Below are 17,938 nucleotides of genomic sequence, written 5' to 3'. Positions count from 1 at the left end.
GGCACCTCTCGACTTCTGACATAATACGGTGGTCTCAGCCACAAAATGGCCACCACGGCTTACCTTCAGTCGCACCGTGAAGACCTGTGTGCTGTGGTGGCAGCTGCTGCACAGTCAGTCAGATCTCCAATGGCCAGTTAGAAGCCTTGCTGGGAACACTTGGTGGGTGCCAGGAAAGGTGTTGGAGGATGCCCTGGTGCCCATGGGCACTATGTTAGGGAGTCCAGTGTTCCCTCTAAGCTGAGTTAGTGTGAGCTAGCTCACAGTTTTTTAGCCTCCAGCTCACAGATTTTTGTCTTAGCTCAGGAAGGAGGGCGTCAGAGCAAACTAATTCATGCAGCAGCCAAATCGCTCACTCACAACTTTAATGCCAGGAGCTCACCAAGTAGAATTTTTGCTCACAGGATTCCACAGCTTGGAGGGAACCTTGTTAGGGACCCCAGTCTAAAGGGAGCTTATTCCACAGCAGTAGAGCTACAGAGTGGAAAAGCCTAAAATGGAGTGATCCATGATTATGCAACACTAAGTGCCCAAGAGTTGGGATGTGTGAACTCTTCCTTGTAGACGAAGTTCTAACAAACTTAACTTGCCCACGGACATGCGTTTTTCTCATGGCTTCCCTTCCAGGCCAACTCTCATTAACACTAAGCATCTAATTAACCCATGTTTCTTAGCAGCTGGGAGGGATCTGTCTTGTCAGGTGATCTGCTTTTCTTGACAGAGCTGCTTGAAGTCTAGAGCAGAGCGGCAAGTTTTAACTAGTTGCAGATTCAAAGCAATTACCAACCGCCGTGTGACTTTAAAAGAAACATGATCTGTCCAAAAAAAAATCCTGCGCCTCGTGTATTTTTTTTCCCAAACGATAATCCCAGTGATTAAGATCAGCCTACTAAACTCATAGCTGCACCTGGAGCGAAGGAATTCAGTCTTGTGTGCAAATTCTTGGGCCGTTGCTGGTGTTCAGTGAAAGGCATCGCACTTTTGAGAGGACCTAAGTGGATTTAGATTGCAGCCTCTGTTGCTGATTATTGCTGAAGAAGGAAACAGCAAAGTTCACTGTGGACCTGTAATCTATAAACAGTGCGCAAGGTAGGTCTGGAGATGACATGAGAAACAGCTGACATTTTGATTGCTGTTGCGTTGAGGTACCAGCTCTGTTAATTGCAAGCCTGTCTTCAGACTAGTTTGGGCTAACTCCAACTTGTTTGGGCTAATTTTCAAATTGCACTTTGATATTGGAGTGCAAAATCAACAAAGCAGTCCTCACTGGATACGTTTTAAATTGACTTGCTGTCTGCTCCCATCAATGTTTACTCAGAACTATGTTTCACAGAGACTAACATCCATGTAAACCAGCATAGATAGGATCGGGCTGCTAGAATATGTGCAATTTTAATGTGGGTTTTTTTTCTTGAGTTTTCCCCCAGATTTGAAATTTCCCCTCCTAAGCAAAATTTTAAAGGAATCTGTTTATGATTTGTTGTGGCTGATGCATCTTCCAAATTTGGGGGCAGGATAGTTCCTTTTTCGTAGCTAGAATAGGGAATTTAAGGAATAACTAAGTTCTTTTGGAAAGTATTATAAACATGAGCGCTGTTTTACTTGCAAACAGTTTTTGTTCCACGCCCAGGTTTTTTAATGAAAGTGGAAACTACCTTCTTTTCATGGGTGTGGAGTTGGCCTTAGAGAAATATACCTCCCAGGGGGATAAGTAAGAGGTAGTATAACTATCTTTTGTCTCCTTTAAAATACCTAGTTTTGTGCCAGCCAAGGAAATGGGATAAAATAAAGTTCTTTTATATGGTATAATTGTTGCTTTTTTTTAATTTTAGGAACATTCAAGACAGGTCTTTCCTTAAAGTTTACAACAAAGATCCGGCACATGCTTTTAATCACATGCCCAGAGCTGTAAATGGAGATGTAAGGGTAAGTGGCAGTGTTGTGTTTTATTTTCCTTGGTGTTCAGTCGGCTCCATTATATGATGAAAAACCTGCATGCAGTGCCAAAGAAGAACATATGTGTGGAAGGGATTTTGCCTTCCTTTCCTTCTTACTCCTTCATACTTTTTTGTCAAATTGTTTATTGTTGGTAAATCTATTTCTCCTGTAGGAGAAGGTGTAATAAGACACATGACATCCGAGAAGTCAGGTAATGATTGCAAACCTCCAGTCCTACCTATTTTGAAGGCTGACATTCCTCGTTGTCCTTACGGATGGACTGATGATTGCTTAAGCAAGGTTAGGAGTTAACCAAGGTTAGGCTGTGGGATTGTGCAGATTTTTACCCATTCCATGTCAGATTATAATTTCCCTGGACTCTGGCACCAGCGGTTAGATGCCACTAGCACTAACCAGTGTTCTTATTTAATCCAGAATCTGAAACTACCACTCAATGTTGGTTGGGATCTCAAGGTCAAAAGATAACCCTGGTTAGAGCTAACTTTGATGACTACAAGTTCAACATAGCAGTCAAGGGTGGTTAGCCTGAGTAGAGGCAAATCATTCTCTGAAACAGGTGGATGGAGATGTGATCCTATAGTCTGTTCTCAATTGTTTAATGGGAGCGAATGGATCTGCTACATTATGTCTGCACTGTGACAGTGCATGGAATCTTAAAATGCTTCTGTTAGCCCAAGCGCAAGAGGCAGAGCTATCATCCGGTCTGATTGGTTAGATTACAACCAGTGTTCCCTCTAAACTGAGTTAGTGTGAGCTAGCTCACAGGTTAAATAGCCTCCAGCTCACACATTTTTGTCTTTGCTCAGGAGGGATGGCTCCAGAGCGAACTAATTTATGCAGTAGCCAAATCACAGCTTTAATGACAGTAGCTCACAAAGTAGAATCTTTGCTCCCAAGACTCCTCAGCTTAGAGGGAGCATTGATCACGACCTAATGATGTTTGCACTTTTAACCATTAAAGTTACTTTGATTTCAGTAGGGGAGTTACATGCATCTTTTCCCTGAAATCAGCACATATCACATTGTATTTACATTGTGTATTGTTTAAAACTTTATTTTATTGAGGCCCTCTGGCTTTCTGCAAACTGGAAAACTGAATTATTCAAGAAAGCATTTCTACACAGGTAGTAGGACTGTATTGTAACAAAATGGCTCAGAAAGATACTTGGGGAAAGGGTTAGGGGCTGTGTTCTGTACTACTGTGTGTAGCTCATGCTGCCTGTTGCTGTAAAGAGGATCCTGCTGTGTAACTTCTGCATCATTTAATGTGTCATTTTAATATTTATGCTCCACTTCAGTTCTATTTTCAGATGTCTGGTAGGTTCCACATTTCTGCAGTCCAAATCCAACTGCATTGCTCTATTGGATGTCCCATCCTGTTGATTGTATGGACTTACTCTGTGTAATCCTCCTTGAGTCCCAGTGAGAAATGCAGGCTATAAATACTATAATTTTTTTTTTAATGGTGGTGAAGTTTCTGATACGAATCGGCAGAGCTGATGTGGAAGTACTGAATATTCAGTAGCTCAGGAAACCAATGAATCTGTAGTCCAGCTTCTGTGAAGAACGGGGTAGTAGCTTGGCTGTTGGTTTTCTTGTACACACAGAGACAATCTGAGCAGAGGTCATTTTGGGGGGGATCGCGGGGGATCGCAGTTCCCCCAGGTGAGGTACCGGGGGCGGGAATGAAGATGCAGAGTAAGTAGCAGACAAAGAAATAGCAGCCTGGAGGTAGGAAAAATGGAAGAGAAGGAAGCTTGAAGAAAGGAAATAGACCAGACAGGGAGGTGAAGAAAAAGGAAGCTAATCAGATAGGAGATTCTGAAGAAACGTCACAGAAGTTAAGAAAAGGATATGCTGAATGTTATGGAGGACAGGACAGAAGGGTGCTCAGAGCAGGAGTACTTGGAAGGGTGATCAAGAGATGTTGTGTCTAGAAAACAGAAACTTAAATCTGTGGATGGTAGAGACAAAAGCCCCGGGCAGACATTAATATGTATGTACCTCTAAGGGAAACAGTCATAGTCATTTAGGGTTCCAGCCCCCAGGTCCCAGTGGAGGATCCCTCAATTTCGGGGACTTCTCCCCACCATGGACCACCTGGCCATCAGGGAAGCCCCATCCCTGGCACAATGATGTCACCTGGAAGTGACATCATGCTGGGGATGTGTGGGGACACTCTGGTATTTGGGCAAACTCTATGGTTTTGAGGGCAAAAAAACCATTGAGTTTCGCCCAAATACCAGAGCATCCCCTGCATGATGTCCCCTTGACGTCATCATGTTGAGGACATAATGTAACATTTCCACCCACCCCCAGAATGGCCCCCAAATCCCCCCCCCCCCCCGGAGCAGAGGTAAGACTAACCCTATAGTCATTGCCTTGCCCCTGATGTCCATCCATTTAGCCAGATGTCTGCAGTGAGCTTGTGTGTGTTAAGTTCCTGCATATGATCAGGAAGTCTGCTTTTTGTTGTGTCCCCAAATGCATGGAAAATCTGTGGTACTGATTTCTATACATGTAAAGCTTACAGCAGGAGCTGCAGTGGCTCAAGTGGTTAAGACGCTGAACTGCAGGCTGTGGAAGGTCCGTAGTTCAGCAGTTCGAGACCCGAGTGTGCCGCATGACGGAGTGAGCTCCCATCTCTAGTTCCAGCTCCTGCCAACCTAGCAGTTCGAAAGCAAGAAATTGCAAGTAGATAAATAGGTACCACTTCGGTGGGAAGGTAACAGCGTTCCGTGCACCTTGGTGTTTAGTCATGCCGGCCACATGACCACGGAAACGTCTTCGGACAGCGCTGGCTCTTCGGCTTTGAAACGGAGATGAGCACCGCAACCCTAGAGTCGGACTCGACTGACTTTCGAGCAAGGGAACCTTTACCTTTACCTTAAAGCTTACAGCGGGCATTCAGCTGAATGCAGAATCAAGTGGTAAATCCAGTATGTTAAAAAAAGGGTCATATGTCATATGTCCCAGTCAGGAATTTTGCCTCTTATAAAACACAGGTCTCAAGTAGGCAAACAAGTGCACTTTGAAGGGTCTGTCCCCTGTTATAGGGCAGAAAAGGTGCTTGTTTGGGAACTAAAGGGAAGAAGGACAGGGTGTGACCATGAGGGGCCACATACTCATCAAAGCAAGGACAAAATGGAGGCAATATGTTTGTAGGGCTGTGTAGGCCAAGGAGCAAATAGGTTTGATATGTTTAGACCATGACAAGGTGATTCTGTAAGTTGTAGCTTCTGCTGTCATTGCAGTATGGGGACCTGAGAACTCTAAAGGTGCAGTGAAGACCATAAAGCAGTGTGTGAGATCATTTACACGTATGAATTTGAATTAAACTAACCAGTTAAATCCTTGGTTGTAGTCTCCAAGGGCTTAGCCTTGGCTGGAATGTGCCTCTTTCTTCCAGTACATCAGATGATTTTTCTTTAACTTAGCTTCGCCTTCCTTCCTTTCTCCCCCTTGGAGTAATGAACTAATTGGTTATTGTATCTGTACCGTGTTTGTTTTATTGTTTTAATCTCATTTTAAATGCTATGATTGTATTTCTTGAATGTTTTAGCTGCCCTGAGCCTCTAGTATGGGGGTGTATGTTATAGGAGAGAGAGAGAGAGAGAGAGAGACAGATGGACAGATGGACAGATGGACGGACGGATAACCAAAGACAGTTCCAACTTGGGACCTATTCATTCAAACATTTTTTTATTTTTTCACAGCATGGATTCTATTCTCCTTTTAGGGGTTCGTCACACGGAGGTCGTCTCTTGGTGTGGATGCCAAAGTGTAGTGGATTTTCCCCGAGCTTCTTGAAGACATTGTTGTCTATTGTCTTTCCATGGTTTCCTCATTGTTCCTGTGTGCTTTCTCAAAATTATATCAAAGATGGTTTGAAAAAGCATGGAGAAATGACGAGGGAACCAAAGACAGCAAATGGACCACAGTGTCCTCAGAAAGGTTAAAGAAAAACCACTCCATGTGAAAAACCCTTTAGAATAAGTGTATACCCCCTTTGTGGGTGGTAGTACAAAAGGTTTTGTGTGCTTCACTCCAGGGAGCCATTGTGTGCCATTCTCACATTAAAGGATACACATTTGTTTTGACATCAGGATTATTCCCTGTGTTAGAGAAAATAACATACAATGTGAATATCCTTTGCAAGTGGGCATGTTCTACTTGTGGTAGTGGTGGAAAGTGCCATCAAGTCACAGTTGACTTATGCTGATGCTGTAGAGTTTTCAAGGTTAAGAGATGTTCAGAGGTGGTTTGCCATTGCCTGCCTCTGTGTGATGACCATGGTATTCCTTATAGGTCTCTCATCCAAATACTAGCCAGGGCCAACCCTGCTTAGTTTCCAAGATCTGACAAAATCAGGCTATGCAGGTTCAGGGATGTTCCACTTATACGCAGGAGTCTCTGTACCTCAGGAACTTGCTTGGTTGAAAGGTACAAGTCTTCTGGACCTAGAATATTAAGGAACACAAATGCATACAGATATCCATGATCAATCCCCTCAAATTTGCTTTTCTTCTTCTCCATTTCACATCACCTGCTACATCAGGTTTCACTAAATCTGAGCCATTCCTTAAACATAAAAATAATCTTACATTGAAACATAATAAAATTCTCTACCAGGGGTTGTTGAAGCCTTGAAAACCTTCATCTCTGCATCATCGCTCACGGCTGTTTTTCCAGGGTTGCGGTCAGATGATGTGCTATCGTGTTGTGACCGCACCTCTTTTTTGATCCAGGTTTTTTAATCACTGGGATTTTTGATCAGACATCCAGTTCTCTGCCCTCTTCACCGTGCACTCACCCTGGTTGGTGATCATTGAGATGCCTGTTGTGTGGCACCTGTGGAGCGGATGGCCAGTGGCACTTTTTTTATTTTCAGAAAATTGTGCATGCACAGAAGCAAACCAGGAAGTTAAGGCTGCCAATATGGGAATTTTAACAGGGAGTATTTCAACCCTGTCCCACCCCCAAAACAGGAGAGGGGGATTCTTTGGAGAGAGTTGTCACCAAAATACAACTCCCCAGGGGGCTCCTGATACCAACAGAATAGCTCAGGATGAATGCGTGTTTATGCGCACATTGCCAACTGAAGTTAAAAAAATGGCAGCCAGACAGAACTGTGTGCACAGCTTCATTTTGCAGTGGAGTGATCATACATCCGGAAATGCAAGGTGAGTCTGTAAAGATCTATAAAGACTGGACTTTCCCCGGTGCCTAAGAACTCTGGCTCGAAGAGTACAGGGTGCCAACGACTGGGGGATGAGAGGCAGATGTTGCTGTCCGAACCTGCATTTTAAATCTGCCGGGCAACAGCAACAAAGCCGGATCTAATGTCTTGTCTGACTGCAGTCCAGGTTTCTCTTATCTTTTTAATTGGCTGAAATTGTTTTATGTTTATTTTAGCTGCTCTCTTAGTGCATTGGGTGGAAGGTGTGATAGAAATGAATGAATGAATTGTTTGCTGTTAATACAAGCAAAAAATGCACCTTTCAAAGCAAACTGCTAGATCACCACTACTATTCAGCTGCTTATCAGTTAATTAAGATGGGCAATCCAAGCTCTGCAGAGGCTCAGATGCAAGGCAGTTAAATTTAGAATTTACCAGCAGAGCAGAACGAAGTTTGAAAACCCTCTTCAGTCACTACTTGAAATTTGATATATGGAACACGTTTGTATTTCACACACATCTGTTATAAAATGGATGCAAGTGTTGGCAACCCACTTTTTGTTGCCATTTATTTCTGAATGTATCAAAGGGAGGAGTCTAAATATGTTTCCTGAACTTTCAAACATTGGCATGGACATAACATAATCTCCAATAGAGACGCCTCCAAAACTAACATTCCTTGTGCTTAGAATTAAAGCTTTGGTGGTTCATAATTACAGCCCTGAATTCTGCTCTGGGTTGGACGGTATCCATTCCATTCTCCCCACTTCGCTTGTGGCAACTGGCAGTCCTGGTGGTGGTAAGTTAGCCAGCCTGCCCGCATGTATATGTGAGAGGTACCCTCAGGATACTTCCCAGGTACCTTGGGAAAGGTTGTCGTCGTACCTGACATCAGATGACACATTCTGAGGACAACTTTTCCCAAGGTATCCAAAGCATATCCTGGATTCTGCTACAACTGTCGCTGGGGAAGGGAGGAGAGGCTGTGAGTGGGAAGGATTGCCTGACTCCCTGTGGGCGGCTGGTTAGCTGAAGTGGGAATGATGAAGGGAGAGATTTCTTTCCCAAGTCACTCTGAGTTTGGTCGTGGCCTAGAAAAAAGCCAAGCTATTTGCTAACTTTTGTGTAAACAGCTCAACTTTCCTAAACCTAATTCCAATTAGAGCCCAGAAAAGCTTTGCCTATTCTAGTCTGAAGGGTTTTGGGTTTTTTACTGGTGCTCCGTTTAATTCTGAATTCGTATAACTTGGCAACAGTTCTTCCCGGATTTGTGTACCAAGTTAGCTATATACTATTCTTCCTTGGTACTGCCAAAGGGCACCATCTATGCCTGAAACCATTTCCCGAGGCTTGTTTCATTGCCCACTGAAGAAAGTTCTACAAGGTGGTCATTAATTTTAATTTGGGATCTTTTTGAGGCTGCCATCTGAGCTATTACATTCCTGAAGCAATAATCAATTCCTGTGGAGGCAAATCATTGCAAGTTTTTACTGTCCATCAGAAACAACAGACATACCATTTCCCTGACAAAATCTTCCCTAAAATTATTTTTTTAAGTGTTCTCTTTGGAGAAAATGTGTTAAACTGGACTAAGACAAAGAAAATATTCAGTTATTAGTGGGCAGTCCACTTGGTTCTGAGCAGGTCATACAGCACTTTGAAGTAGATGTCAGATTTTTGTGGGAAAACACCTGTAAAAATATGGACTCATAACTGTGCATCTGTTTCAGAGACGCTTGAGCACACGCTGTGGCGCTTTGCATCTTGCGTCTGGGCGCATTAAAGCATTGCTGAGGTTATTAACGTTGCAGGGGCCGGTAACTTCTACCTCAGTAGAAGGAGGGCGGCGAGGTGTTGCGTTCCGGGAAACGTTTTCTCTAGACTTTGGCCCTGGCTCGCCAGTGACTCTGCGGAGGTATGTCACACTGCAGGTGGCATGTTAAAATGTACGCCTCTGCCAAGAGAATTCATTTCCTGAGCTGCAGCCAAGCTCTCTCTTGGAGCTGTGATGTTATTAGCTTTCACAAGCTAAGCAGAGTTAAACTGGGGCAGCCATCGGGGAGATGGCTGGGCTCTCGTTCTCGTTCAAGCAGCAGTTCTTTCAGGTAAGAAACAGAAATAGGCAGCAGGATAGAGAGAAGCTCCATTACCTGCTTGTGTTCTGTTAACCCACCATAGAAAATAAATAGGTGGGGGCAGTGGAGTTGGAGAGGTTGCAAGGAGAATGAGTGAGATGCCTTTCACTTACTCTCTTGTTTTGGCTGCGCTACTAATTGAGTAGACTGGAGGGTTGTTGTTTATTCATGCCCATGTTAAAAGCGTGGGATAAATTTGAGGGGAGCTTTGCAACTTCTGGTGGTTTAAATAGGATGGCTTTTAGAATGTATTTTCTCTTTTGATGGGCAATGGTGAAATTTGCTACTTTTGGAATATGCTGTGCATAGAGTTGAAAGCGTTGGGCACATATCTGCTACAGCCTGTACGGTTCTAATTAGCTCTTTTCTTTCTCTTTGGACCTCTGACCAGTAGCGTGATGGCAGATCATCAGGTTTCTGAGTGTGTAGTGCAGAAGGGGGTTGACAGGACAGCTTGAAAAGACCCTCCAGAAACTTTGCCTTCTAGAATGCCCTCTTTATTTAACAGAAGCGCCCTTGGAGATGTCATGTTGCCTGAAGGGTTAAAACTCCTTTGAAGCAAGGGAAACCAAACATAGGATCTTTTCACCTCCTTATTTGTTTTTTCACCCTTTACTTCACATCTTCTCACTTCCCACTTTACTGTCTATTCAGAGTGAGCAGCTGGGTTTAAGGGATCCTTTCTTGTATCCCTCCACCTGGCCATTTCTGTCCAAGTAGGCAAGCTCGCTGTGTATAGAAAATATAATCAGCCGCTATATATGTGTGTGTGTTAAAAATAAGTTAAAGTATTCCCCTCCCTTCTGCTTATTTTGTTTCATCTTCTTCCAGGAAGAATAACATAACGAAAGAAGCTGTGTCTAAAGTTCAGATGTAGATTGTTATAGACCCACAGGTCCTTTCCGCACTTGGATCTCATCAGTGATTTTATCAGGGTTCAACTCGCGCTACACGGTACCTTGCATTTATCCCCGGTTATAAAAGCATTCGTTTATCCTGGGACAAGAGTGGGGTGAAACCGGGGTGACCTCAGTGTAATGTGGAAACAAAAAATACCTTGAGATAATTACAGGGATGAACTTGAGTGTAGTGTAGAATGTAAAGATACCTTGAGATAATTACGGGGGTGAACTCGAGTGTAGTGTAGAATGTAAAAATACCCTGAGATAATTACAGGGGTGAACTTGCGTGTAGTTTAGAATGTAAGTTCAGGGACAGGGTTGAACCAGGATTTAAGGTCTAGTGCGGAAAGGACCACAGTGAACTCGTTCACTTGAGCTGCAGACCTATGAACTCCTTCCTGGGAATAAAATGGGACATGCAACTGAGTAGACATGCTTAGAATTACTCCCTCTGTTGATTTGCTGTTAAACACCTACTCTGTTTATTTATTTTTATTTATTTTTATTGAACTCCCTCGCAAGCAGGCTCTGTGTGTGTGTGTGCATGTGGGTATATAGTGCTGTCAAGTCGCAGCTGACTTATGGCAACCCCAGCAAGGGGTTTTCAAAGCGAGTGATTTCAAAGCAGTGGTTTGGCCATGGCCTTCCTCTGCAGAGTCTTCCTTGATGGTCTCCCTTCCAAGTACTGACCCAGCTTAGCTTCTGAGATCTGACGAGATCGGGCTATCCTGTGCTGCCTTCCCTCCCCCAAAACCAACTAGCAGTTACATTTTAATGCTTACATTATCCTTTTTTTGTTTTTTGCATAGCCTTCACTCTTCATTTTTCACTGTCACTGTTCTCCCAGTTTTTCGGCACCCAGATGTGCTTGCGTAGTGCCAAAGCTAACATTTAGTTAATGGTGAGAATCCTCAGAGCTAGTCACAGTGTTATTTTTTTTAAATAGGAAAACCACAGTTTGGTAACTTTAAAAAATCATCTTCCCCTGGTTAAACTTTCTTGTGAAAGCCCCCCGTGGCCAGATGCACTGCTGATCTCAAATACAGAATAGTTTAATTTTAAAATAATCTCAATACCACATCAGGTGGGACAGTTAATAAATCCATGGTATCTCCAGTGGAGGATCTTCTTTCTGATGCCAGCTGTTAGTTGTCTGTTATTTAGATAAATGCCACTGTGCGTCTTTCATCTGAGGAACTGAAGCTCCTATGATGCCAGTTTCCAGAGCTTCCAATGCCATCTCTGCCATTGGTTTGCCTGCATGACTTTGGGCAAGTGCCTGTTCTACCTATCATCTAGGGGCATATGATCCTTAAGCCAAGTATTAGCAGGTGGTCTCTCAGCTCCAGTGGCACAGAAGGAATTGGCAGTGATGCCTGTACCCATCATCATGGCATTGGCTGGGTTCAAGCCAAGCAGTGCTTGCTCTGCTCCTCTTGCCAATGGCCTTCCAGGGCACTGACCCACTAGGAACTTTCCCAGAAAGTGAAAATGCCGGTGCACCCCTGTTATAATCTCTGAGACTAGAACAATAGCGACCTACCTTACTGGGCTGCCATGCTTGGAGATGCAACAGATCAGCCACAGATGTGATAAACTGGAGTGGCAAGGGAAGGGGGATAACCCCTTGGTATCTTTTCTGCAGTCAAAAATGACTGTGTCAATTTAACCGCTGTCCTCGGAAGACTCTCTTTGGCAGATGTGTGGCTTCACAGCATGGGTGGGTTGAGCTGCAAACTGGATTAGAAGCAACAGTGTGTCATGTCGTTGTAAACCAAGCTCAAAGTCGATGCAAGAAATCTGCGCAGTTCTGGAATTGTGAATTGCCTACCCCCTTGTCTATGTTTCCTCTGGCACTTCATGTGTTGAGAAAAACTTCTTTTAATATATGCAGGAGAAAGCCATGGTTAAATAAACAATTATAACAAGTTTACAAAAATGCTACAGCTTCCGCGCCCCCCTCCCCCCCGCTGGTGAATCTGATGACAGTTGTGTGTCTAAATGAGAATGTGAGGACAGGGCTAATTAAAACAAAAAACAGAAAGCAAAAGCCAGAACTTGTGCAGATATGATTGATCACTTCGTATGGGTTGGATTCTTGTGATATTTTAATGAGAAATTCCTGTGTGATTTTTGTTTGGTTCTGTTTTGAATATCAACTGAAATATCAGCCCTATTTTTTGTTTTGGCCTTTTAATCCAGTCATTTGCCTGCTGCTTCATCCTGAAGAACTGTTATTGATTAAAAATATATTAGCAAGACATACAAAGTAAATTGTCCCTCCATATATTTGCCACATAGCATTACTGCCTATTGACATCCTTGAGGTCTAAAAGCAAGGGAAATAACGGGTCTCTGTCAGTGGGAGAATCACCCTCGTCCTAGCCGAAAAATGTCAGGGTGCCCGAATGAGAAGAAAAGAAGAGAAGAGATTGGATTTATACCCTGCCCTTCACTACCCAAAGGTGTCTCAGAGCGGCTTACAAACTCCTTTCCCTTCCCCTCCCCACAACAGACACCCTGTGAGGTAGGTGGGGCTGAGAGAACTCTGACAGAAACTGCTCTTTTTCAAGAACAGCTGTGCCAGAACTATGGCTTGCCCAAGGTCATCCAGCCAGGCGCAAGTGGAGGGGTGGGGAATCAAACCCGGTTCTCCCAGATTAGAGTCCGCGCACTTAACCACTACACCAAAGTTCCCACTCGGTGATACCTGTGGGTTGTATGTATACACTTCCGTTTTGCTTTTGGAGAATACACCTTCTCTGCTAGGATGGTCAGAGGTAGGAAGCAGAGTGTTCATTGGAAGGACTGCTAGGAAGCAGAGCGGTGTTGTTCATTGGAAGGGACTGAACTGACGACTTTTGAGATGTTGATGCTTTACCCTATACCAGTTTATTTATTTATTATATTTATACCCCGCCCATCCCGCAAGCAGGCTCAGGGCAGTGGGAGAGGAAATACCAAGAGTACCAAGTTTAACTGGAGAACTATGAAAGCCCTCCCAAGAAATGGCACTACTTTTCCAAGGCTGTAGCCAGTTGGCAGAGCTGTGACATTTCCAAGTGAAGCTTCAAAGGAATGAATGGAAAGTCAATGATTGCCTCATAACCAGAAGCAACGTCCATAACTTTTTTCAAGGCCAAATTAGATGTGACGGCATCCTCATGGCCACCGCAGGGACTCTGCCAGCATTTTAAAGTGATTTAAAAATGTCACAAGATATTTTAAAGTCATTTTAAAATGCTGATCAGGATTGGACCCATAGCGTGGTATTCTTGCCTACTACCACAACTTTTCAAGTGCTGAAGCAGACATTGGGGGGGGGGGCACACAGCTGTTTTTCACTTGATAAAGCATGAGGGGGGAGAAACGCAACTCAGCCACTACAGTGTGGGCCTATATTTTATTTATTTATTGCATTTGTATCCTGCCCATTCCCACATGCGGGCTCAGGGCGGGTAACATAATAATTTCATTTACAATGTAAGCAACAAAATTCCGCTTACAGTATAATCAATAAATATAAATTTAAAATTAATTAAAATGGCAACAATTTTATGTGAGCCCCATCAGCTGGATAGATGGCAATCACGGCAGTTTTCACTAGGACCACTTTGCAGGGGAGGCCACGTGACTGGATGTCCATCACCTCAACCAGAGGCCGGGAAGAACAGCTCCATTTTGCAGGCTCTGTGGAACTGCAATAGGCCCCGCAGGGCCCTGATCTCAAGTGGGAGCTTGTTCCACCAGGTGGGGGCCAGGACCAAGAAGGCCCTGGCCCTGGTTGAGGCTGGACAGATGTCCTTCGGGCCAGGGATAACCTAATCAGGCCTAATTCAAATCAGGCCCTTGCAGCATTTTTAAATCACTTTAAAATGTCAGTGGTGTCCACATGGGAGCCATGAGGATATCATCTCATCTTGTTTGGCCCAGGGTCTATGGATTGTCAGAAATTACAAAGACGGGGGGCGGGGTTAGGAAAAAAATCCTAAGTGGGACAATCAGTATTCCAGATATGATGCACCCACTAGTCCCCCATGGTTACAGCTCTTCACTCTTGATTAAACTTCCTCGCAAATCCCAACAGATATTATGCCCACACAAAACTCCCAACCTTCACTCTAATTCTGCTTCAGGTTATGCTTGTTTGTAATTTTAGCAAGTCCCAAGGTCACCCAGCAAGATTCTATGGCAGAGTGTGGATTCTAACCTGAGTCTCCCAGATCCTAGACTAGCACTCTAACCGCCATGCCATGAATTACATACAAGATCCTACAGAGCTCTTTTTGTGCACCTGATCTCCAGTAGATGTTCATCATCTTGCATTACTCCAGCAGCACTCAAAGTATAATAAATGCTGTATGCCAAGGCTGGCAACTGGTAGGAGACTTACTGGGTGTGGGGGGAGGACCACCAGTAACTGTGACATTTTCGTCATGTAGGGAGACACTCCAGCATTCAGCCCAAACTATGGTTTAACCACAGAATTTGGGCAAAAGCTAGAGCATCTCCCAATGTGATAATGTAATTTCTAGTGCAACCTGGAAATAATGTCATTGTTGTGGACCAATGCTCCAGCATTCACCCCAAACTCTGTGGTTTAACCATACAGTTTGGGGCAAATGTTAAATGACATCACTTCTGGGTCACAATGAAAATGGCATCATGTTGTTGGTGTGATACTGATCGCCCCCCATTTGTCCCAGTATTTGTCCCAGAGGAGCAGTGATGAGCATAGTCAATGGAGGGGGGAGATCTCTGCTGAAGCAGACTACCTGGCCTCCCTTACGCCAGTGAAACTAAAAATGACCTGCCAGCACACCGGCTTACAATGTCATCCAAGGCCAGACAGACCCAAAGATAGAGAAGAGGAAGAGGAAATGAAAAATACTAGACATAAAGACAGAAATGAGGCTGGAAGGAAATACGATCGGTGAAAAAAAGAGAACAGGGTGAAAGAATTACAGCGGGGAAAAGAAAGAGATTAAAAGGTGGAAAAAACGAGGAAAAAAGAACGAGGAAAGAGAAACCAGGCAAAACTCCTGGATCAGCACTTAAAAATTTTTCATAATCCCGGATGGACGACAATCCAAGCAGATGGATTTACTACTGAATCGGTTACTTTAGGCTTGCAACATCAGAGCCCTGTCTGGCAAGAAGAGCAAATATTTAAGTGGTTAGTGTTGTGAAGTCTGGTACAGCTGAGGTTGCTAAGAATGCATTTAAAGGGTTGCATATGGTGCTTTTCTGGTTCTCCAACTTCTAATAAATATAGTTGACTTTTGTGGAAGAAGTGAATGCGGGTCTGCTTTGCAGAGACTTGCTGAAAGACATGAGCCTCATCTCTCCCATGGCGTTTCCTTGTGCCTTTTTTTCTCCCCAGGTTCAGTTTGTCATTGAGAGGTTATGACAACACAAGCCATATTGTATTTATAAACATCACGTGTTTCCTTGCCATGGCTCACGATGTCTGTCTAGCAGAACACATGCAAAAAAAAATTCTTCTTAGCTCAGCGTTGGTTTTGGTTTTTACTGATTTCCGGGACGGGAAAAAAACTGCCTTCTGTGCTCAGATTTAACTTTTGTGCAACGAAAGCAAAAGCCTCCAAATGGGCGTGAAATCCTTTGAACCAGACTGGACTGCTCCTCCTTCAGAACTCTTTCTTTTTTTCCCCGGGTCTAAAACTTCTCCCAGAAAGACAAGAGTATGTTGGTTCAGCTTTTAGGATACAGAAAGTGCACCGTTAGACCCATGTGCTTTGTTTTTGAAGTACCTACAAGATTCTGCTAGAAAAGGAATTTACTGAAAGATGCAAGGTAAGAATCCTGACTGGGGAGACAGAGACAGACAGAGACAAACAGAGATGCAAAATTCCTTAGGGGGGGGCAAAGGATTTGTAGATAAAATATATTATAGATTAACAAATGGAGCATTCATAATTTTGAGAAAGTAGAATTATACTTTGATGGGCAGCCAAGGGGGGAAATAAAATATTCTCTCTTCTCTCCCCCCCCTTCAGACAATAGGAATATATATTTCATTTCTATGTACTCAAACTGTAAGAATCTGGACACCTTGCAGAGTTTTCAAATGTAATAAGTACAACATACCTCTAGCCTTTGGTATGATAGGTGTGGTTCTGTAAGGTGGGTTGAACAAGAAATTGTGAGCAAGCTGCCACTTCTTCAGCCAAGCTGCAAAGCTCAGGGATTCAGACCTTGCCTAAGTAGCTTTTCAAATAGCAAACAGTCACGAAATACTCTAAATGTCGATGAGCTGGGGGGAGAGCGTTCCTCCTCTTTTATCTTTGGTTCTAACTAGTGGTGATGACAAATTTCAAGCAGCACAACTTGTAAAACAAACGTCATCCAAAAACTTGCACATTTTGGGGTTGGCAGAGTTCACTTGAAGATTAGACCTGACTCAAAATGGCTCACGGGTCATCTGGTGCGGTTATCCAAGCTACAGACCATATCTTTCTGAAGGTGAATGGAAGGATCCTGCTTTGTCCTCTGTGTCACCTCTGTGGTTGCAGCCCAGACCCTGGGGAGGGCAAAGGACTCAGATGCAGAGAGGAGAAGGGGTTGGTGAGGGAAGGGAAGGGGACCTTCCCATAGACTACAGTTTATCCATCCTGGCAGGAAGTCATGTTGACCAAGTTTGGGAGTAGTAATTTTCAGGAAGAAGAGGCTCCAGGCAAAGCCTGTCCTCTGTTTTAAGAGCCATCCCTTGTGTTTGTGTTCATGTATTCAAATTTTGCAAGCATCCCCATCAAATACTGAATATTTGCAAGCATTTATGGATATTCACAAACAATGCAAACAGATTTGGTTCAGGCACAGGGATATTTGACTGCTCCAGTCAGTTTTAACCACATATATTAGACACTTGGGCCTGGAGTCGTTCTCCCAGAAATACAACTGATTTCCAAAGTACAGAGATCACTTTCCCTGGAGAAAATGGCAGCTTCGGAGGGTTGACTCTGTGGTATTTAGGCTTACCTGGTCTGTACTGGGTCACACACACACACACACACACACACACTTTGTTTGCTCTTCAACAAGAGTAAACAGGGATGAGATCATGGACGTCACTTCAGCATAGGCTTCCCACTGGCAAGCACCAGCAGGAGGAAAATAAAATAAAAAACCGCAACACCAAGGATGTGACATTATTGTGTAGCTCTAGAAATCATAATGTGTCTGGTGATTTCTAAAGCTACTATATGACACTTCCAAATTTAACCCTGAAATAATGTAGCAATGTAAGAACATAAGAAGAGCCCTGCTGGATCAGACCAGTGGTCCGTCTAGTTCAGTATTCTGTCTCACACAGTGGCTAACCAGTTCCTCTGGACAGCCAACAACAGGGCATAGAGGCAGAGACCTTCCCCTGATGTTGCCTCCTGGCTCTGGGATTCAGAGGTTTTGTGCCTCTGAATGTGGAGGTTCCCCTCAGTCACCATGGCTAGTAGCCATTGATCGCCTTATCCTCTATGAATCTATCTAATCCCCAGTTTGGTGTAGTGGTTAAGTGCGCGGACTCTAATCTGGGAGAACCGGGTTTGATTCCCCACTCCTCCACTTGCACCTGGCTGGATGACCTTGGGCAGGCCCTAGTTCTGATAAGAGCTGTCCTTGAAAAAGGGCAGTTTCTGTCAAGAGCTCTCTTAGCCCCACCTACCTCACAGGGTGTCTGTTGCGGGGAGGGGAAGGGAAAGGAGTTTGTAAGCCGCTCTGAGACACCTTTGGGTAGTGAAGGG

At 43.9% G+C, this 17,938-nt stretch overlaps 1 protein-coding gene across 1 annotated transcript in view; it reads left to right on the top strand.

The window, feature by feature from the left end:
• The window catches only part of KIAA1217 (KIAA1217 ortholog), a 144,175-nt gene that overhangs the window by 29,416 nt on the left and 96,821 nt on the right, over window positions 1-17,938 (top strand). The window contains 1 exon segment of the mRNA XM_015414301.1: window positions 1,833-1,926. Coding sequence (XP_015269787.1) covers window positions 1,833-1,926 — 94 coding nt within the window.

Source organism: Gekko japonicus, unplaced genomic scaffold (assembly GCF_001447785.1).
Source record: "Gekko japonicus isolate JY-2015 unplaced genomic scaffold, Gekko_japonicus_V1.1 scaffold80, whole genome shotgun sequence".
NCBI classification, from domain to species: domain Eukaryota; kingdom Metazoa; phylum Chordata; class Lepidosauria; order Squamata; family Gekkonidae; genus Gekko; species Gekko japonicus.
Note: the sequence above shows the minus strand (reverse complement) of the source record. Positions and strands in the feature narration are given on the sequence as shown.